Raw genomic sequence first — 23,472 nt, 5'->3', positions numbered from 1 at the left:
ATTAATTGATCATGAATTCCAATATACCTTTTAAAAAATGAGGAGGCTAGGAGGGGAAAAAAGGTAACATGGGCATGAAAAAGAAAACAAAAACAAAATACACAATTGTAGAGTTTGGAATAATTCATTTAACCCCACTTGAGAGTAAGACTTCAGAAAATAAAATGCTTTTGCCTTTGTCAGTCCTTCTCTGAAGCTAGGATAAGTCATTCTTCCACTTTCCACTACACTATCACACAGATAAGCACAAGTCAATAATTATTTCTCTCTTTTGGTGGAAAGGAGAGAAGCCATACTAGGGGAATTTTAGATTTTGTTTTCAAAAAATGAAATTCAAAATGACCAGCAAGCCAAACAGCATTTCCAGATGCTGGTGAAAGCGAAGGGAAGACTTTTTCCACAGAGCTCTACTGTTATCCTCAAATTCTAACCCCATACTAGTCCCAGCCAGGAAGGCCCTTCCAAGTGGAGGGCTGGGAATAACCCCCCAGCAGTTTTGGTATCACCAAGGGAAGCCCTGTTGTCGTTACCAGACTGGGGTCCTGAGGTTTTCCACGTAGTGCTTGTGTGCAATGTGCAGTTCAGCAGGTCACAGAGACATTTCTACAAGCTCTACACTAAGAAAATTTCCACCTACATATAGGAACCTACATAGTTATCCCGTGCAGACCAGCCTGGGTACAGCTGCATGTGAAGCTGTCGCTCCTTTCTTGCTAGTTCATAGTATTTTGCTTGCTCTTCTCTGGATAACGCGTGCCACTGGGGTGGAGAAAAGACAAAAAAGACAAAATAAAAAGCACTAGTGGTTGGGGTTTTTTTTAAGCACATTAACAGCAAAGTTTGTTATTTATACATATAAGTACAGCTAGAATAGATTTTCATTTAAAAAAAAGAGAAAAACAGATGATCTGGCATGCTGATATTCGTGTTTTATTTACAACTCTAGATAACTGCAGTTAAACCAACTGAACCACAACTAATCATTTACATGCACTCAACCCCTTTGTCTCCTGTTGAGAGAGGAGAATTAAGAAATCTAAACAAAAACAGACAGCAGGGGAGATGGTCCAGAAGCTGAACCACTTGTCCTGAGCCAGAACTCAGGTACAGCTTTGGAGGTGGTCTCTCCCACTGGCACTGCCTCCCCTCTTCTAGCTCTCACAGGTGCTGATACTGGTACTGTACTCAAAGGTTTTTCAGTTCCCATTTACTTTTCTGCCTATCTTAGGCCAAAATAAAAATCTAAGATTTTTTCATCAACTGGTCATGGAAATGACACTGAAATAACATTGCTATTAATTAATTCCTCTTCTTGCCCATGAATGACCCCACTGGCAAGAAGTGCCTGCAAAAACTAAAAAGCAAACCAAGGCCTTTGGTTTATCAATCTCCCTATCCATTTTCACAACAGCAGAAAAACACAGGGATTCAGGAGGTGTGAATCCTACTGAATTTCAGGCCCTGCTTGTGCTTGTCCCTTGTTACCTACCCTTCGACCGAGGATTTGGTTGATGGCTGCACTCTCTTTCAATGTGCATTCTGCTACAACTTTTGCTCTCATTTCCTTCATATACAACATAAATGCATTAAGAGGTTTCTTTATGTGTGGCTTCTTTTTCTCTTCTTCTTTTTTGGAGTCCTGATGTTTTCTGAAGAATAGAAATACAACAGACAGAGACATCACAGTGAGAACCCATTCTCAGTTTATTAAATTAATCCCCTCAAACTCTCTAGCACAAATCCTCAGCAATCTCTACGAAGAGGACCAGAAGGTTCTCTAGAGCCTTCACCCTGGCTGCTGTATGGGAACAGTCTTAAGAGCATTACAAGAAAACTCCCCTCATGCTTATGCAACATCACCAAGTACCCTCTGAGCCCATACAAGGACCTTGGAAGGACACTGGCTCCAGAAAAATGGGCTCACAGGGAGAGCTTGAGCATGACAGTAGAGGAAATAATTACACCCCATTATCAATGAGCTCTCCTAAGTTCAAACCTAAACTTGATATCAGCTCTCTGCAGCTTTGAAGAAGCCATTTATGCTTAGTTTTTTGTCTCCTGTGATGCATCTGTTATCTCAAGGCTTCAAACTAGGCATTGACTAATACAGAAACTGGTCAAGAAACTTGAATCTCAATCAAGAAAATTCCACTTCCTTGTTGAAACAGGTGAAATTAGTAACTCCTTGCCTCTATCATAGAATGACTCAAAGACTGTTACCATCATTTTGACACGCTTTGGCAGCCAAACCACGTTCAAATCAATTATAGCAGAAAAGAAAAAAATTGAAAAAAGTATATTTCCCAGCAAAAACATCACAAACCTAAGCCTTTTTACAAGCTACACATGCATAGGGGATGCTTTGAGTGTCCCAAAGGGAAGACAGGGGAAGCAACAACTTACGAGCTGTGGAGTGAGCCGACGTCGCTCTGGGAAGATTCCTGTTTGACTGTTGGTGTGACTATGGCCGGATGAGGAATTCCAGTTGTATGTAAACTATGGTGTGGCGGGACCATGTGTGGAGGAAACCTAGAGGAGAGAAAGCTGTGTAAATCGTCAGAATAAAAATGAATGAATGGGGAGGGATGTGTACACACATTAAAAAAGAAAAAAAAAAAAAAAACAACTGGCATATAACAAGCACATGACAGCAAGACAAAGCATATGAAAGCTGGCAGCATTAATTAGCAATAAATTAAACATAATGACTCTTCTAATGTCATTAAAGCCAATCTTCCCCTTCATTATCATTACTGACACGAGACATCATGATTTTTAACATCTTTAACAAAAGGCGAATTCAACTGGATGAACTTGTGTGAAGGTGGAATTTCAGCTACCTGAAACAAAATCCACCAGTCCATTTCTTCGCTAAGAAATTATGTGTGGCAGCCAAGGAATCAATTTTTATAGTTCTGAATCATGTTGTGAATTTAGGATGACATCTTTTATTCTATATTGACAGCAAAATAAAATATTAATGCCAACACATTCTAGATGCATTTTTGATAATACTTATAGACGCCTCATTAGCTACATTTTGTTGATGGAGCAAAAGAAAATATTTATTTGTGTCTAATAAATCTCTGAGCCACATTGCTTTAACAGAAGGTGGAAGACTGTGGAATTTTTGATCCATTACAGTAACCTAGAAAGGCTTTAACAGTCTAGACTTTCTAAAGAGAAAAAATGTTGTCAGCTTTATGGTTTATGGTCATATACATGGACAGATCCCGGTCCTGCAAGTGGATTCAGAGGGATATGCAATCCCTCTGCATGAATCTAATTGCTAGGTCGGGATCACAGCACAAACATGGCACAATCATTCAGACTTTTTACATTTTAACAGAAATGAGCAAACTTCTCAAAAGCAGGATTGACTTATATCATTGTTTCTCAACAGTCTCAGAAAGGTTTTGCAGTGGATAAGGAAAGAACAGCATGACTGACTGCCTTCCCCTTAGAAAACTCCCACTGAAGTCAATGAGCTCCCAGGGAGTGGGTTCTAGCCTAAAATTCTGTTTCAGAAGTAACTTTCTTCAAAACACCAAAATTTAAGTGATCTGGCAAGGGCTTTTCTCACTGCAAATCCCCACTCTCATCCCAGATTTTGAAAAATCTGATCCAAGTAAAATAACCCAAGATTATGGAACACTCAGTGGGATAAATAATTATTTCTTCTATCATCAATATACAGTGATTTTTTTCTACCCTACAGGATTTAAAATGGCGTGTTATACCATGGATATCACCATGTATAAGCATCAGAAATATAGTGAGGTTATCTTTTTCTCCCCACTCTTAAAAATTCCAGTAGTGATCTTAACAATCCCATCCCCTGTGACTGCCTAGACATTCTCTACATTCACAAGATGACACAGATGTACTTTCATGAACAAGAGCACTGCCCACTACAAGCTCTGAGGATCTTTTGTCTATCAGCTGGTAGCACTCAGGGTGATTGGACAGAACTATTTTGTCTTTGAAGGCAGTGGTGGGAAGAGCATGGACTGACAGGGAGAAAGTGAAATTGTTCAAGTTGTAGAGAATTGCAGTTCTTCACGAACAAAGGCATGGAGAGAAGGGAGGCAGGAAGGTGGGATGGCAAGGGAAGAGGAGAATGGGCAGCAAAATGGTCATTCCTACTTCTGCTAAAGACTCACGGACACAAATCTCCAAGTGGATTGTCCAAGTGCCTTCCCACTCTCTGACAAAAGTAGCTGGGAGAGAAGCACACATTTGAGGATATACTTTGGTTCATGGTAGGTCAGAACAGAAGACAATGTCGAGGCAGCAAAGGAGACTGGCACCTTGTCCCAGTTCTGCCACAGAACTGCTCCCCATCAGCAAGACACAAACTGGGCCTTGGTATTATTTTTTTCTGTTGTCTCTCTAGTTCCATGTGTATTTTGATTGGACATCTCTAAGATTTGTTCATACAGTGCCTGGGACCTTCAGACACAGTACAGTGCAAATAAAAACTGGCAGTATGAGTCGGATTTTTTAAACAAATAACTAACAAACATGAGCAAAAATAAAACTGGTGGCAAAAAACTGACTTTGCTGAAAGCAGCCTAAGCACAGTGATAACAGGTTGAGACACATCCCATCAAGTGACTGTCCTAGGCAAGACCCAGTGTTGCAGAGAGGGCTATGCTGCTGGGGCTGGCTAGGCCAGAGACAAGGGGACAACGAAGGATGAAGATGGAGATGAAAAGCCTTCCTTTAGAGAGCAGGTAGGAAGAGCTGTGCTGGTCTGACATGAGGGCTCAGTGTGAAGTGCAGTGGGCATGTACCAGCAGGGAGAAAATCTGAGTGCAGATCACAACCTGCACACGCTGTGTGAAAGCCTGAAGGATGACAAAGCCTCCACGGACCTCAGCTGGCATATTTTACTCAGTGAGCTCTAAACTCCAGAGACAGCAGCTTTCATCAACAGGCAGCTGCAGCTCAGTGGTTATTTTCAGGGTTGCAGATTCCATGAGGAAGCGCTGTGTTCATTACCAATGACCATTCACTTTCTGATGCTGAATCTGTCCAGATTCAAAAGACTGCCTATTGGACTTACACACCCCTTCCTATGTTTAGGGCTAGAAAAACATGCTCCAGAACCCAAAGTTGCTGTCACAATCCCATGGACTTCTGTGGGTGGGATGAGGGTTCAGCCCAAAGTCTGAGTGCCTGCTCATTTCCATGTAGACAGCCACTCATATGGCAATATGAGCAGGGGAAGAGTGTTAATTTTTAACTTCCTGGCTACACTCCAACTTCAGTAATTACATTCAGCAAAAGTGAATTTCCCCTGAATTTCAATTACAGAAGGTATTTTCCACTGCCACCACTTAACTGCTCTGCAGTGTTTGTCTGGTGTAATTCTGCTAAATTATTTCCTGATTTCCTCTCACAGCAGTTGTTTTTTCATAGTGGGTCCACTGTTTGCCCATCACTCAGACCTGTCTCATTTTACCTTAAAGGCATATTACAGAGGGGTGATGAAGGATCAAGAGATGTTACAGGCATGCTACAAGAATACAACATGAATATGGCAAGGCTACAAGCAACAACCAAGAGTTGTAAATGGTTAAAACAACCTGAAGACACCACTTTAAAAGACTAAACCTTTTATGAAAAATCACTATTAGTCACCCATTAACCTTTTATAAACTATTCATAACCGCACTCTAGCTAATGAACAGTAATTACTAAGCTTAGGGAACTAAAAGTTGGGAAGCACAAAGATCTCTACCATAATGCAGGCAAAGATGGGAACTACTTTTGATGGAAGGCTCTAGAAAACTGTGCATGGAAGGATGAGGTTTGAGGTCTGTGCTGACTTCACTGTTGTGGCAAAGCCAGCACAGCAAGGGCAAGGTTTGCAGCAGGGGCTTGTAGCAGGGCCCTGCAGGGCTGTGGCCTGGGGCCAGCCATGAGCTGTATGTCTGGAGGTCAGCGTGGGCACCGCCAGGAATCTCCTGACCACACCAGACACCTGGACAAGGGCTGTCCCACTGCACAGCCCAGGCTGACAAGGGAAAACATACATGAAACCACATTTGAGAGCACAGTTTGCCCAGAGGGTGTTCCCATCTACAGGAAACCATTGGAGAAGTTTCTGGGCTGAAACAAAGGGTAAACACCTTAAATCTATTCAGCCCCTGCACGTGTGCCTGAGCATGTGTGCACGTATGGGCTTCTGTCAGAGACAAAAAGAAAGGCTCCCTGTGTATATGCACACCCCTCACCTTCGCCTAAGACATTCACCAGATTTTTTTTTCTCTAGACAAGTATTCCATGAATTGCAATAAACACCCTAAAAATTCTAAGCAGCTCATTATACACCACTGTCTCCTTTTATGGCTCCAAGCCAGAATATAATGATGAGTCTTAACTTGTTAAGGACAACTAATTTTTTGTTCCTGGCTGTCTCAGGGGCTTCTCTCTTACTCACTCTCACTTTACTTCACTGTTGACATGTTTCTGTTAACTGGATGTCATCTGCCTGCCTTGATTTTATGCACAAGCAGTGGGATGCATTTTTCTGTGCAACAATTCTGCTTTGAGTTGCATTAGATTTGTCATTATTCTCTCATTTTCCCCTTGCACTTGTAACATTTCATCTATTCCTGCCTTATTTTTTGAGCCACGGTGCACCCACATTATGGTTTATACATGATCTTGCTCCCTTTGAAGCCGGCAGATTTCAGAGCCAGCCCTCGTCAGGAGAAGTGCCTGCTACCAATTTAGCAGGCTGAGGGCCCCGAGCTCCAACAACTCAATCTAAAGGGGGTCACAGGGTGGCACAAGCGAGTGTCAGCAAGTGCTGTTTAATTGCCAATCTAGGCTTCTCCATGGTGTTTAAAGTATAATGACCCATCACTTAATTCTGAGAAGTCCTGGCCCTGCTGCTGAATGGAATGAATATCAAAGGATGTGCTAGAACAGGGCAAGGAGCCTACATTTCCTATAACTGCCATAAGTATAATAGACCTCTACTTCTGTCGTCCCATTACCACAATAATGTATTTAATTTGCTGTGTACTCTTTTTAACTAGATACCTTTCATAAAGTCTATCTTGGGAATATACCCCCCCCCCCACTTCCACATCTCCCCCCTCCCTCAAATGACTAGCCTCTCTAATAATAATTAAACTAAATCAAGCTCTACTTTGCCTCACACCATGCCTGCAAGTCTTTTATAGATATTAAAAAAGATTAAATAGGGGGAGGGAACCATTGTTTAGATTTGCAGCTCTCTCCCCAGCCTAGTATTTTTTTTTCTGTGCTGGGACTACACTTTTTTTTTTTTTTTTAAAGTTGATTTTCCAGTTGTCTATTTGCTGGACCAGCATTTTAATTTAAATTTTTATTTTTTTGGTTACTTATCTAAAGCACACACACCACACTCTTTTCCCACCCATTCATTCATGAGGCCTAGGTACAGATTTCCACCTCTCAATGAGGTGTGCTTCCCCCCAGCCCTCACCAGTCTTTTCCTCCTTAGATCATCTATGCACCAAATTCACATATTAAACTGCAGAGATGGAGAGGAAGGGACAGAGCAGGGAAGAGACGTGGAACCTTGCTATGTAATGCATGCTAATTTAATTATGTGCCATCATCAAAATGGATTAGCTGTTTCAGCCCATCAGGAAAGTCTAAACTTCCACCGATTTAATTAACCAGGCTGAAAATCAGATGAACAGAAAATAAAACTATCATTAGGAGCAATTACTGATTACTTAAACATAGTGCTGCCAACCAGTTTGTAAATAAAACTAGCAGCCCCTGGAAAATTAGATGGAATTAATTGGAGGTAGGGAGGGGGAGAAATATATACTTCTAAAGCTTTTGAGGGTCAGGCAGGCCCTTTTATGTTGACTATCAGTGTTTGGAGCTTTGGGAGGGGAAAACACAGCACAATAACCTTCCTCCCAACTCTGCTGAAGAGCGGTCCTCCTCCCTCCTGAGCCCTCCCGTGCACACAGCGCTGCTCTGGCTGATGGCCACTGAGAAAGCAAAGGCTATCACAACTTCTCAACCTTGCTTTTTCAACATTACATTCTCCCAGCTCTTTCATTTAGTTTGGCTTTTAAAGGTGGCTTCTCACTCCTCCACCTCTCCCTCTAAAACAAATTCTTGAGACCCAATGACAGCATTAGGACACCACCTTCTCCTCACATGGGAAGGTAGCCCTCACCCTCTCCTCCACCAAAAAGCTAAGGAGGGACATTTAACTGCAGTGCTTTCAGAAATCTGCTGCCTAGACAAAATGCTCTCCTCCAGAGAGTGGGAGGAGGAGCTACATTTGCTCTTGATTTAGGATCTCAGTATTTGAACTCACCTTGACATGGAAGCATTGACGGTCAGAGCTGTTGGGTAAGGGTGGCGGAAACCCCCTGTCGTGATTGGGTACACTGGCTGACCTTGCCTGGCAAAAAAGAAGGGAAAGACAGAATGAGAAAAAGGGAAAAAGGGCTTAAAAAAAAAAAAAAAAAAAAAAAGAACAACAAAAAACTTCTCTCTGCACAGTAAGCTTTATTCTCATTTGATCAGAACAAAAATCTTGGGGATTGTACAGCAAGGATCAAAGGAAAGAAACACAGAACAATTTGAATGCCATAAATCTGATAGGAATGGCTAATTAAATTTTATAACCTCTGCTTATGTCAATAGAGACCCTCTCCCCAAGCTGAAACTAGGTGTTTTGTTGTAATAATTAAAGGCGAAGTCTCGCTTGCTTTAATGGAGCCATCACACTAATTGAGGGCTACACATCCAAAGGAAAACAATAATGAATGTAAATTTATACCAAAATAAAGTACAGTGAATCAAAGGACTTCAGTTGCGCTTTGGGCCTCTTTCGGTATTTAGATCTCGGTGAGAAAACATTAAATTAACAGAGCTTAATTTGTAGCCTTTTGTCAGATTAACAAGTGTTGACAAGAGTTACCGGGGGAGAGTCCCCAAGAAGTATTGTGGGTAACCAATAGACAATCACACCTCATTACAATAATTAAAAAATACAGCAACATGCAAAACAGCATCCTCATGAAAGACACACAACTTTTTCTGATGGAGGTTTGTCTGTGCTGGCTAGCTCGTTTCATCTGTCCTTCAAATACATCATCTGACTGGGCAGGATGCTTTTGGGGTGGGTACTATGCCAGAAACATGCAGGCCAGTGGAGGATAGATGGGCTGGGAAGCTGATGGTGAAGTGCAAGTGGCAAGGAGAGGGGGAAATGAAAATCTTGGGTTACTTCTGTGAAGTTGGCCATGCTACTCCCCTAGAGCAAAAGCCAATGTGATGGTATTGCCCTGAACAAAAATCACTGGGAGAAGCTCTAAGAGCTGTGGGTAGGCAAGCACACCACGGTGTTGACTTGTCCTGAAGCAGTGGGGGTGACAGAAGTGGCCATTAGCACCTCTCTGGTGAAACTGGCCACATGTGGCATCAGTCTCGTGCTTTGGCAGCCACGGCATGAGGTCCAGTGAGGACAAACCTGCATCTGCACAATTCTGACATACAGATGAGCAATGGGGTACAGGTCAGGGACAGTGAGGAGTTTCTTCCCTGTGCTCTCATGTCTTTCATTCCACTGACTTTTGGCACTTACAGCTGAGTGTATTTGTTTTAAATGTTGTGGCTGTTGCTGTGCAAACTTGAGCTAAGGAGCTCACATGCAGTGTGCAATTGTTCAGGGTGTCCTTTGGAAAAGATAAATCACCACAAATGAGGAGGACTTTCAGATTTCAGGGAGCAATGCTTTGTGTTTTTCTTCTGCTCATGATGTGCTCTTCTGGAGAAGCAACCTTCAGCAGAGAGGTGATGGACATGCTTCACCCTTGGGCTGGGAGAACCTTTACCCAAAATAGCTGCATGACCACCCACAAGGAAGGGCAGCCTGCAAAACGGCCAGAAGCTCCAGCTCTCCTGCATCAACACTTTTGTGCTTGAAAAAGGCCTCCAAGGCCTCTGATGCCACCACCACTCCTTGCCCGAGGCCTGGGGATATGTGGTGACCCCTCTGCTCTGCCCTGCTCTCCCTGTGGGGTGTCAACCCCAGCTCCTCATGGAGGGCAAACTTGTGGAGAGGTATTTTAGCACAGCTGGCCAAACAACCCCAAGCAGGAGCAAACTGTTTTGAACTTTGGGCAATCTTCACTAAGAAATATGATCACCCCAAAATGGAGGGGGCTTGTTATGTGAGAAAAACAGGGTAACAGTCTTGATTTATAATGCAGAGATCTGTTGTATCCAGCAATACAAAGGGATTTTATAAGCATTTAAATCAAATATACTACACAAAAGGCTTAGGCAGTGCTTAAATGTATTATAAACCTATTGAGAGATGGCAATATAAGAAAAAAAAAGAAAATAAGGACTCAATTACTGCTGGGAGCCTCATACCCAGCGAGGCTCTAAAAGTGGGATCTGAGGAGCTGAAAAGAAAACAAAACCCCAAACTAACTTTCCATTGCTTTTTTCTTAGCCAGTTTTAAAGTAAACTAATTCCTTTTTCTTGTTTAAAATTCCATTCCTCAGATGCCAATTGCCAACTGCCCAGCCACATCTCAGCTTGGAATGCTGTTCACTGGCTGATGCAAAGCTCTACTGTTTCACAAGAAAAACAAAAATGTTTTCAACAGAGAAAGCAAATTAAATTGAATATTTGAAAATTTGTAGTGAGGATGGCCCTAGTAAAAAAAAGGGGGGTCTGTGAGAACCACCCTGAGCCCCAGAAAACCAAATCTGAGAAAATCTCATGTGCTGCAGTCTAAGGGCAGTAACAAGAAAGGGACATTTCTGCAAAAGGGTCTAAAAATTCATGCTTCAAGAGCATGGTCAGCTGGTTGGGATGACATGCAAAGCTGTGTCCAACTGCTCATGTTTGTTTAAGACCACATGACCCAGCATAAGTTTTAATTAACCTTCACGAGGTGGGTAAACTCATAACACTCAGTGAAGTGGCAGTTGGCAAACAAACTCATCCCAATGCACACACACACACACACACACACACACACACACATTTTGACATAAATTTTGCACATCAGAAAAAGAAAAAAAGAAATTAAAAAAATGGAACTCCTTACTGTGGTACTAACCATCCTAGCGGATGGGGGATTTGTCCTACAGTGCCTGGTGATAATGGATAATAAGGAGATATATCTGGAGGATGTGGAGGCCTTGGAATTCCTATAGAAGAGGAACATAAAGCAACATCAGTACTGAGACGTGGAAATAAATAAAATATAAAGGAAAAAAACATATGTTTCGAAATTTCTGTTGATTTACTTTAATTACAGTATTTGTGCCTTCACTTCAGGGTTTCAAAGACTTTTTCCTATTCTTATTTTTTAAACCATAAAAAATTGTTATTCACTCCCTCAGTCACCTCTCCAGTCAGAGATAATTATTTTTGTTATTTAGAGTTTAGCAGCGCAATGCTATACTAGATACTCTCTTAAATGTTCAGCAGAAATATGGACCCTGTAGCAACTTCATGGTTATTTTAGTCCCAAAGTCAGCCAAAAGACCACAGGCCCCACCCATGTAGTGACTGGATACTCAATAACATGGCATTATTCCAAAGTAATCTCCAGAACAAGTTTAAAAGTCATTAAAATTGCAAATGATGTTTGCTTTTGAGCTACCCTAGGAAACCTTTTCTGAAACCATGAATGGAACCAAGAGCCCCTGGAAATGCTTGGTAAAACCAGGGGCAGATGTTGAAGGTATGCAGGGGAGGACAGAGAGCCCACCCATCCTCTCTGGATGAGGAGCAGTTCCTACTCAGAAAGCAGAAACCAGCTCCAGACACAAGCCCTAAATATTAACGCTCCTTACCTTAAGAGCAAATAGGAATTACTCAGAGGAGTAAGGGTTACAAAGCAGGGTCTTTCAATTAACAAGCCATGGCACAATTACACAGCAGAAGGAAAATTAAAACAGAGAGCATTAAAAAGAAGGGGTACTGTATTCAGGGCTAAAAACTATTTTTTTAAGTCACTTGGGAAGCTTTTAATCTCTAAATTAAATCTCCTTGTGTGACATTTTCATGCAGACATTGCTTTTTCTCCATTACAAAACCCAAACAGATTAACTGGGCTTTAACCATCCAGTGAGCTATTTGCACACTTGAAAGAATGTTCACAGAAGAAAAGTAAACAGTCTACAGACGTTAATCATATGTTTTACGATAACCATTTAAAAGCTATTCCCTGTACTACCATTATTTAAATGAGAGGTTGACTATGCCATTCACTTGCAATACCCAGGGATGGCGAGATGGATTCCTTTCAAGCCATGTGAAGTCAGCATTAGGCACAATTAAAAGGGGGCCCCAGTTGAAGCACAGCGAGTGAAAACCAGCTAATGCACAGCCTCAATCAAGGGCTGGAGTTCACATAAATTATCTGCATAAGTTAGGGCTGACACAGAGTGATTCCTCTGACTTAAATCCTGTTTCTGATGAACTTCCCAATTAACTAAATGGGGTTTGGATTAACAAAACTAAAACCACTGTCACTAGGAACTCAGTGCAGCCAGATTGACACTGTTTGACTTCTTTGTGAGCTCAGGTTAAAAAGGGACTCTTAAAAAGTTAGAATAACATGTAAATTCTAATCTGTAACACCAATAAATCTAGTCAGGGTTTTACGTGGTGCTCTATATTCAAGCAGAGTGCCCTTCGGGCTGAACTTAGAGTTGGGTAGACTTACATTGGGGAAAAGAGTTGCAAGTGTAAAGCTGGAGCTAAGTAGTTACAGTGGATGAAAATTCAACATTATAGAAGAAAAATGGCTGAACTCCTGACACAGAAACAATGGGATTTGGGGAATTAAAAGAGATTCATTTTGAAACTGGTCATGACCCACCACCTTTAAAATTCCAGCTGCAATTTTGTAAGTGCAGATCACAGAATGTACATGTTTAATTCTCTGGGTCGTGCATGCAAACCAAGCACTGGTAGATCGAACTACCAGGTGGGGCATCATGCTTGCAAAGAAACACACCTGCAAGCAACCCCACACATGCAACTCTGGTGTCACCCTGCAGAAGCTCTATGAAAATTCACCCAGTAGGTTTCCTTCTGAAGCCTAATTGGCTTAAAAAGAAAGCATTTTGTTTGGGTTTGACATTTTACATGCCCCCTTTGGTGCTCCAGCATGGGAAATCCATTCTCCCTCACTCCTCTCCCCTAATGCGCAAAAAGGAAAGATCCACCCACTCCCTCTCAAAAGAAACCCCAAAATACTTCCCACCTACCTGTTTTGGGATCTACGTCAGCTGGTAAGTGTGGAGGAGGGTTTCCTGGTGTGAAGTGCTCATTGCTGTATGTGATAAGCGGCGTAAGAGGGTGTACATGGTGTGGGTGCTGCACAACTGGCACTTTGTTAGACTGTCAAGAGAAAAAAGTTGATGCTGTTAGAGCAGTGCTGGGCATCCTCCCCACTACAGCATGAGGTACAACATGTAAAAATCTGAGCAGCCAGGATTTCAATGTGATCCTCAGACTTTTCCAGATCCCTTCTAGGCGTCACCCTTGCAGTTTTCCCACCCTCTTGCTTAAAACCTCCTCACACACTTTCCCTGCTGTTGAGGTTCTTTAATCTTTTTGACCTGTCATGCTCCTGTATGGAGCAACAGCAATTCTTTAAAATTTTCCCTTTTTATTTTATAATCTTGTGCTTCACCTCCAAGATGCAGGCAGACTCCTCAGTGAGGGGCTGAGAGAGTCCCCCATTTAATTAGCGAGAGACCCAAATGCTCACTGACCTGTAGGTCTTTTCCTCTCCCCTTCCTGTCCTCACTCTCAGTTCTGCATTTTACTGCTCATTGCAAATACTCCAGATAAAAAGCCTTTGTAGTGCTGGAGTATTCCCTTCATCAGCAAGCATTAAGCTGACAAGCGATCACCTGCATATTTTATATATATATATATATTTTAGAAGAGCTGATTAATTATCAATTCATCAGAGAGCGCTAATAAATGGAAACTGGATACTGATTAATTAGGCTACTAAAATTCAGCTATATAAATAATGGCAACCCCCCCCCCCCAGATAAAGCCATTGAAATTAACAGCCTTGTAGGGGAAATAATCACGCAGATATCATGATCCCCCCATCACATTCCTAGCTCTGGGGGGGAAAAAAAATCTTTTTCTCAACAACAATAAAAAAATAAATTAAAAGAAGGAGTGAATGAATGAAATACAACAGCAGGCTGAACTGTATCTTGCCCTTACAAGATCACAAAGAAAAAATTAAGCTGAAACCAGCTGAACTGCTGGACCATTTACTGCGAGTAATCCAATTGCAAAAAACCCTATTCCCCATAGAGGATTTTCACTAAAATCCTACAACAGGGACATTTAACCAGATTAGGTACCAGCAAAGATAAAGAGGCTGGTATTAGATGATGAATGGATTAGAGTCAGGTTTCATTTTAGAATGTGTCTTCATTTCCTTTTATTACTTTAAGTAAGGAACAACTTGCATTAACATCAAGTAAAAGGAATCACATTAAAATAAAGTAGTGATACCACAGTGGCCGTGATAGCGCCGCTGCTGTTCAGGGTCTGCCAGCACTCTCCTGCTCACCCTCCTGCTCCAGGACAGCTCCAAGCCCACACTCACTCCCCAGCACCCCCAAACACATGCACACACCCTCACCGTGCCACCTCAGACAAACTATTGCTAATATCTGATCTGGCTTCCAATGCTCTGAGCTCCCCTTAAAAGCATTTCAAAAATAATTCAGTTATTCTTTGGGAATGAGCTTCTAGACTGTGGGGAATGAAGAGGGAAGACAAACTGGGAGCAAAGAGGGAAAGAAACATCTGTCTTCCCTGAATAAACAATGCTTTTGGTGGAGCCCCTTTGGCTCCCCTGGCCCCTGCCATATGTGGCTATTTGGGCTCACTGCTTAGATAACCTGCAGAAAGAAGTGTGCATCCAAAAGAAGCCAGCCAAGAGCTGTACTTTTGCATCCCACAACTTCTCCCCTGTTCTTCACCATGTTCATCTTTCTGCCACCCTTACATGGGATGATTCCTCTCCACCACCAAGCACTTGGCACAGGTGATTTCCATGTCAAGTGGCCACCATGAGGGAAAGCACGTGGTCACGACAGCCAATGCTGATTTACAGCAGGTTGTGTTGGCTGGGTTGTGGGACAAATTTCTGCCAGCTGAACAACCAAGGACAACTTTTGGCCACATGGATCCATGATGGTTTCACATCAGAGGAGATACAAGGATTTGGCTCTCCAAGTTCAAAAAGCCAGAAGAGATGCTCTAACCCAACATCTGTTCTCTTTCAAGTGAACCAACCTAAGCAGTCCAAAAATAACTGAAAGCTTTGGCAAGGGCTTCACCTAACAAATTATATTTCACACCATACAAAGTAGCAGGCATCTACTCAACAACACATGACATTATAAGCCAAATGAGCAGTTGGTGAGGTTCACAAAAATGATCATTTCCAATAAGATCAATTCTTTCTGGCCAAGAATTGTGTGAACTCCTGCTGTTAAGTGACCCACAGTGTGGCCCCATTTATTGAAGAAGTTAATACATGCTGTAGCTTTGTGCTCTCCCAACACCATCTTCATATCATTGTAAACCTCACCCAGACCCTGACAGACATTAAGGGCTGTCTTGCAAAGAAAGCTTATTTTCACAGAAACTGGAGCTGGTTAGTTAAAGAAAATAAGCAGAATAACATTAGAGAGTCAAACTTAAGCTGACAAACCAGAAACAACACATGAGAGGAAAGCTGGACTGACATGGCTCCATCACCAAAGCCAGATATACCACAGGGGGTTACATGTCAACTGTGGGAAACCACCACTCATTGCTTTGATACACCAGGACCGCCAACAATTTCACCACAAAACAGAACAACTGCTAAATTATGATGTATTTCACTTAACACGTTTCAGAGACAAATAAAAAGCAAAAGGAAAAACAAATAAAAATCAACCACTAAGAGCCTGAACCTTAAGTCTGCAAATTTTTCCCCTGCTAGGTCATTTTTGTTCAGGTGACTACCATGCACTCAAATAGACCACTCATATAAAGGTGCAAGGGTAGGGTACTCTTTTGCCACTCTGATGATGTTGGGGCAGAGGTGGGAGGAGAACATACCAGGGGAAAGGGAGAAAGTGTCGTATACATGCTCAGAAATATGCTCTCTGGGACAGGGGAGCGTGATCCACTTCCCAGTGAGTCAGTCTGCATCTGCACCACTACCCAGGGACAGGTTTCTATTCTGTTTTGCACTGTTCAGCACACACTGGGGAAAGGGACCATACCTGCCCTCAGAACAGCACACACCATTTGCAAGCCAAGCTAAACATGCATAATATGCTAAACAAGCTGCTCTTTATAAGTACTGTTCCTGAAGTTAACAAAGCTTCCTTGGAAAAGAGAAAAATAAAGGACTAACTAGGAAAGAGCAGGATTAATCCTGCAGATGCATCTTCCTTTGAAGTCAATAGGATCTGTGCCTGAGTAACAAGTGTGGTCCTAACCCCATCCACTGGCAATGAAAGGTAAACCACAGAAGCCATCAATAGAGACACCTATTAGATGACTTTAGACATCCCCCTGCAAAAAGCAATATTCTCCAATATTCATTTGTGAGCCCTTTATCAAGGGCAGTTTTAAGCTAAGAGCCATTGTGAGATGCAGGGGTTTCTCTGGCAAGCTGAAGAGCTCCATTTATGGCTCTGTCAGGCATGGGAAGGGGAGCTGCACTGGAACACAGAGATTAGCATCAGGGCATGTGGTAACAGGACAGGAACAAGCAGGGATTTCTAAAGAGAAATCCCAGCACCTATGAAGTACCAAGTCCTCTGCTGATATATCACCCCTCTCCACTGAAAGCTGAGGTCTCATATGCTAGGTTAGAGGGCATGGTAAATAATTGCAAAAAAACAAGAGAAGTTTGCTTTTCTTGATAACTGCTGCCTGAAGCAACCAGAGGAAATTGTCCCCATAGGGGCTCTACTGCTAAATCTCTGTATATGAATTTGAAATGCTTCTAGGAGTGCTTAAACACAGATCAGTTTAAACAATAATGGAGCTCTAGAACAAAAAAAAATTCTCACACCACAACCACAACAAATTTTGGACTGATAAATGTTTGAGAGGAGTACTGAGAACCATTTAGACTAAGTTCTGATAGGTGCCTTTAGGGAACAGAAAAACGTATCTGAAGTTCAGATTTAAACTGCAGGGGATAGTGTGTATAAATTGCTGTGTATTAGTCTTTGTTGCATGGTAAGGACATTTCATTAACAGGATGAAAGATGCTTCTATGCATATACAGCCCAATTTAATACACCCCACTGATGAATACTCGCCATTTATTGAAGAAGTTAATACATGCTGTATAAATCAATAGTTCCTAAGTCTCTGAAAGCAACGTAAGACTTGCACAAGATTAAACATTGTATTGTTGAGCACACAAAGAGAAACCAACCTCTAAACAGGAAGAGTTTACTACTGCAATTTCTGCCTGCAAATTCATGGCTTGTTTGGCTTTGGTAATAAAAACACGGTATCAACTCCAAGTCAGAAAAAACCATGCCAGAGACACCAGAGGATGCCCTCACCAGGAAAACGTGGGGTTGGTAAAGGCAGATCTGCACAAAAAGCCACCCAGGCTGAAAAGAAGCCATCGTGCCATGGCAGCATCGCAGCGGCCAAAGCCTTCGGCCTCTGACTCCTTTCCAGCACATCCCCAGGGCAGGGCAGGGGGATGCTCCTGCACCAACCCAGCCTGAAACTCCAGTAGGTGCCAGCATAGCCCCTGTAGCTGCACCCCCTTCCCTGCCCTGGGTGGCCTTTTAAATGTCCTGTGGGGCAGGGAGGAGCTGCAGCCCACCGGGCACCCCTCAAACACCCGGGAGCGGGAGCGTGGCACGGGAGGGACTGAGCTGGTGCTCACACCCAGACCCCCAGAGCCCTGGCCCCTTCCTCCACTAGCAGAGGAATGAGAGCTCTCCATCCTTCTTAAAACCTTTTAATCAAGAGACACTGGAAACAAATGGAGCTAGAGCTCCGCCTGTCTTTTTGCCATGTCCTTCTCTTCCCCACTGCTCTCCTTTACTGCTGAAGAAAGATGGGCCCTGAAAGTGCTTTTATGAGCCTAATACAATAAAACAAAAGCAGCACAGAAGAGGGTTTGTCAGCCTTTTCCCCTCCCTCCAGGGTGGATGCAGGTCGACAGTGGTCTTGAATTAGAGCAGGCCCTCCTGGAGTTGCTCCCTGGGCTCAGCTTAGCAAGGACCACCATTCAATACCAGTTCACACTAAAAAATAGCTTTATAAATTGTTTCTCTGTGTTTTCCAGATGATGCTATTGCAGTTACGCTGACTGTGGCCAGTGAAATGCTAACAGATGCTCCTAAACTGCTCTGCACTTCCAAAGATGCTCATAAAAGGAGTTTCTTTTTTTCTAAAGGTTGATCTCTCCCTGATTCTGCCTAGGAATGACACCCTTACACCACACTGACCTCCTCACCACCCTAACGCCCCACACAAATCAGGAAATTAAGTTGCAATCAAGTAAAGGCAAAATTAAGTAAAGGCAAATCCCAAAATATTTCTGTAAATACTGAAATATTTTTCTACTTCCAGCAGTCACCACTGCCCAAGCAGAGCATCAATAAGCAGAGTATCAGTAAGCACCACTGCAGCCCTGGGGATCACCCACATCAGTAGCCACTCAGGATGGCACCCCAAACTACACCAAGGAAACTGCAAACCATTTAGGTTAACTGAGAAGCTAAAGCCAACCAAACCCACCAGTTATATACCTTGGTACTCATCCCCTTCCCAAGCATAAAAATTCAACACCAGTGATGAAGCATTTCCTGAAAAAAATCGAAGATCTGATTTTACCCAGCCCTGTTTAGCCAGTGGAGTCACAGGATTTTTTTCAGGATGCTTTCGCACCTGACTAAGCATTCCTGAAAACTTCCCCTTGCTCCTTTATGGCTGATACAGTGGCCTGAGCTCTTTCTCAGTTTAATGTAGCTGATTCCTGCCTAAGGTCCTGCCCTAAGCTAACTGCCCATTGTAGCAGGAGACAAGGCCTCCATTGATAACCACAACTTGCCCTGTTAAAAAAAGGCTCATTTTCTTCTTTCACACAAATGATGACAGGAGCACTGACAACCATAGGCTGGGACAATACCCTCCCCAGGCAGCGCCTTAAAAAAAACCCCAAAAACCCCACAACAACCCCCACTGCCCTACCCTTAACATATAATTTTTTAAAAAAATTTAAAATGAGGACACACAGACAAACACAGTTTTGCAGCCTTCTGTTTCTTCCTCTTCCCCCCCCGACCACTTCCCAGGCCAGCGAGTGCCTACCTGCTCCTGCAAGGACTGCTGGCTTTCCAATAAAACCTGTGGTCTATTAGCAGTCTCTCAAACAAAACAACAAAACCGGCTTCCTGGGTCTAAGTGTCCAGCAATTCATTCAGGAAAAGAATCGTTTAGGTTTTTTCCCCCCTTTAACTCTGACGGAGTGTCCCCTGAATATTGGAGAGCTAAGCCACCGTGCTTGACATTTTTCCACATCCTTCCTGTCAGGGAGCGAGGGTACTGAGGGGAGGGGGTGGGGAAATGAGGATTTAAGATGTTCAGGAAATTTCCACTTAATTTCGCCAAAAGGCAATTATGTGAAATGATCTGGTGACAATTAGCATACGCCAAATCCTCTAGTGTGCAAGGGGAAGGACTGGGGTTTAGCTATCTAATTACCGCCTGTTAGTTCCGATGCAGGAGGATAAAACACACCAGTAGTAAAACATTATTAACTGTGCTCACACTCTGCTTTCAAAGCTGTTGTGGGCTATAAGTTTATTGCTATGGTATTTGAAGTAGGTTTTTGGTTTTTTGAGGGTTTTTTTTTCTAAGTAAAAGAATGAAACTTGGGGTTTTAAATACAAGTCTTGGACAATGTGGTGTTACTCTAAAGTCAGATCAGACCTAAACAAGCACCTGCTACACAAGTGTGTATTTTGAGATCCTTCAGCAACACTGGAATTATATTTACAACAGTTAGATTTTACCTTACTTGTTCTCTTAAGGCTTCACTGATAAAGAGGAAGCACTCTGCTCACCTGCTCTGCCTGACCTCGGCATATGAATTCACACACCAGTTACATCATCTATAGCCCAGAACTGTGGCCTGCATGTATGCAGGAAAGCCTTACACTGAGTATCAAAATTAGAGATGATTTGATCAACAGGTGGATTTTCCCACACCAAGAGGACCAGGCAGTGCTCTGTCCCTTCAAGTACCAGGTAATAAAATGCCCAGATTTATTTCTTCCCTAATGTGAGAAATACTCAGTGCCTTCTTTGCATACTTTAGTTGATTTTAATTACTAGACAGTTACCACCTCTGCAGAGCAGGCAAGCCTTCGCTCATTATAACAAGGCAAAAAAGCAAAAATACTTGGTATATATTACATTAAAACTGAAAAATAACTTTTTGCTAGGCCATACCAGTACAAGATGTGCTGGATGCACAAACACTAAGCAAAGAGACGGGTGAAAGCAAAGCAGGTCTTTGGGAAATGCTCCTGAACAGAAATAGGGTAGGAAGGAGAGAGGCACAGAGCAATAACACAAGCACAAAAATTAAGAGAAGATGAAAAATAGAGAGAAAAGCAAATATAAGCAAAATAGTCCTTATAATTGCCCCAAAAGACCTTGTTACATGCTTTTGTGTGAATACCTAGTCGTGCAATTTGACTTACTGCCCAACATTCTCTGAAATGTCTCATTATAAACAGCTTTAATTCTTGCTTATAAACCACTTATTTCAGCACTAAACAGACATATACTGTAGGAGAAATAGCTCCTAATTTTTATTAGGGTATCTGTGATTTCTGTCTATAACTTGAAGGTGAGGCTGTTAAATAACTGCAAGAAATGAAAGAAAATTAGCATGTATGCCTATACCTTCTTGTACTTGGTAATTTCAGTAATAACAGCATTATTAAAAACTACCATGCACATACATGCCTTAAGATATGAAGACAAGTTTTCAGTACAGATTTTTAAAATGCAGCATTCACAACGGACTGTGCTCAACACCCATATGCAATATACGTAGCAAATGTATATTAAATCCTTTAACAAATAACAAGGCTCTAAAAACCGTTTTCTTTTTTTAATATGCTAAAAACCTTGCACGCTGCACAATCAAGCAATACAATTATTAAGTAAGTCCAGACAAATAATTTCTTGAATAAATTCAAAAAAGTTTCCGTAAAAATATTATGTTAAAAGCACATCAGAACTGAAACACCTTACAAGTATTTCAGAAGAAAACTAGCAGGCACATTTACACAGTGCAGTCAGGCCTTTTGACCCAAGTCCTAGTAAAAAAAATTCCTCTAAAGGTAAAATGTTTGTGAGATCTCATCACCAATACTGTAAAACCTGCATATGCAACAACATGCAGTGAAAGAAGAAACATCTAAATACTTGTCTTTTTAGATTAATTAATTTTACATGAATTCTACAGAATTTTAGCCCTTGTTTTATATAAGAAAAGGCAAATAAATCAACTAAGCAAGCTAATCAGGCAAAGGTACCACAGAGTATTGAAATGATAGAAATCCTCCTCCTGGATTGAGTGACTCTGTAAACGAGTCTGGAAGAGTTAGAAAAGGAAACAGCAAAAAACTCAAGACTTCCGCAAAACCACCAGTGAAAATGTGATTGATTTTAGAATTCTTCTGTAAGTTTCTATTTTCTGTGTACGGGTAATACACAAAACTGGCTGAGGGGTAGCTTTACCTTCTGTAATATATAATAATAGGAGAAAGAAAGTCTCATGGACTTCTGACAGCAAACACAGAACCACTGTATTAAAATACGTGTTACCTCATATTTATCAGCGTTCAGTCTTATTTTTCATATTCCTTTATCCCTGGGTAAAATAATTCTTATGCAGTGTGCCCAAAATTTTCATCTTTCACACTACAGCTGAGCTTTCTGAAGAATTCAGAAAATTTCACTGTCAACCAAACACAGGATCAAAAGCACCCAATAAATAGTACTACGTACTATTTTTAATAATTAAAACAAAAAATCTCGTTTCGTGTATGACAAAAGTTAAACAATTCCATCTCCAAACCCCCTTAACTGTAACGTATGTGCCCTGTTACAAACCAACTTTTCTTCCTTTAAGAAAAAAACCCCAAAACCCAAACATTTTTACCTTCATGGTTTCAGAGTTTAGGAAATATCGTACTGAACTGAAGAAAGCTTTGAAGTGGCCCCCTCCGCCCCAAAGGAAAAAAAGAGAAGAAAAGCTAGTGATGTCATGGTCACTGTGTGACTGCCTGACTGCAGATGTAACACAGCTCTACACGCGCACACACTTCTCCCTCGCTGGTAACCATTGTTCAGCAGCCAGGAATCGGCCCCCGAAACCTGCTGCACACCGGGCTCTGAAACACCGCCCCGCCAACACACCCCGATCCCACCCTGGATGCACGAGGGAAAAATCCCTTTTCCCCCTCCAGCCCCCCCCCCCCAAGCAAACCCCAAACCCGGGCGGAGGGAAGGGCGCAGAGGAGGAGTGCAACAACTGTCCCGCTGCACCGCTGTGTCGCGACAGAGCGGCTCTGCCGCTCGCTCCTCGCCACCGCTGTCAAATTAAGCGGCATCGAAAAGTCGCGCTTCCCCCCTACTAAAAAAGATGATTACCATAAAATAAATAAATAAAAACAATATCGCTAACAAAGGTCACAGCTGGAGATGCTTGCTTGATTTCTCACGCTCCCCCACCACCATTTTTTTTTTTTTTTGATTCCACACAGGAAGAAAGGGAAGAAGAGGGAGAGAGGAGGAGAGGGAGAGAAGTCACATCAGAAGTTCAATGGTCAAGACGGAAAGCGCGCACGCAGAAAGTGCTACTCACCCAGCAATTCAAATTGAGATGCCAGCAGCCGAACTGCTGGAAGAGAGAGAACCCAGAGGCAAGCGCTCCTCCTTTACCACTCAAATCTTCCATTCCCACTAAAATTGCATCCCTCGGGTACATAACAGCTTTGTCTTTCCTTCTGTTATCCTCAAAAACTTTTTTTCTTTACTGTCTAGATGCCAATTGTGCTGGCTTTGTATTATTTTCCTTGCAGCTTTTCTCTCTCTTTTTCTTTCCCCGCTCCCCCCCTTCACTTAAAGTACTGGAAAAGCTGTCTTAAAAGATCAAGATGTCTCCAGTTTTTTGGCCTGGTGTTTTCTGAATGCTCAAAATCCACTGTCATGTTGGCTGTGAGAAGTGTCTTATTTCTAAATTGTCGGCTGCAGTTATCAAAATTTAGAGAAGCCTCCTGTCTTTTCCAATATAGCACTTTACCATCATCCTTCCAGGGAGTGGGGAAAAGAATTCCCCCCCCCAACCCCCCCACGCAGGTATGTCT

At 42.3% G+C, this 23,472-nt stretch overlaps 1 protein-coding gene across 21 annotated transcripts in view; it reads right to left on the bottom strand.

The window, feature by feature from the left end:
* The window catches only part of TCF7L2 (transcription factor 7 like 2), a 174,004-nt gene that overhangs the window by 13,960 nt on the left and 136,572 nt on the right, over window positions 1-23,472 (bottom strand). For 11 of the 21 annotated variants that reach the window (XM_058841037.1, XM_058841038.1, XM_058841049.1 and 8 more), the window contains 6 exons: window positions 13,273-13,405; window positions 11,097-11,199; window positions 8,342-8,428; window positions 2,404-2,544; window positions 1,490-1,649; window positions 652-759 (listed from right to left, as the gene is read on the bottom strand). In XM_058841037.1, coding sequence (XP_058697020.1) covers window positions 652-759; window positions 1,490-1,649; window positions 2,404-2,544; window positions 8,342-8,428; window positions 11,097-11,199; window positions 13,273-13,405 — 732 coding nt within the window. The remainder of the gene's footprint in view (window positions 1-651; window positions 760-1,489; window positions 1,650-2,403; window positions 2,545-8,341; window positions 8,429-11,096; window positions 11,200-13,272; window positions 13,406-23,472) is intronic. The other 10 variants (XM_058841052.1, XM_058841059.1, XM_058841056.1 and 7 more) reach the window with 3 other exon arrangements.

The sequence above is a fragment of the Poecile atricapillus genome, chromosome 6, assembly GCF_030490865.1.
Source record: "Poecile atricapillus isolate bPoeAtr1 chromosome 6, bPoeAtr1.hap1, whole genome shotgun sequence".
NCBI lineage: Eukaryota > Metazoa > Chordata > Aves > Passeriformes > Paridae > Poecile > Poecile atricapillus.
Note: the sequence above shows the minus strand (reverse complement) of the source record. Positions and strands in the feature narration are given on the sequence as shown.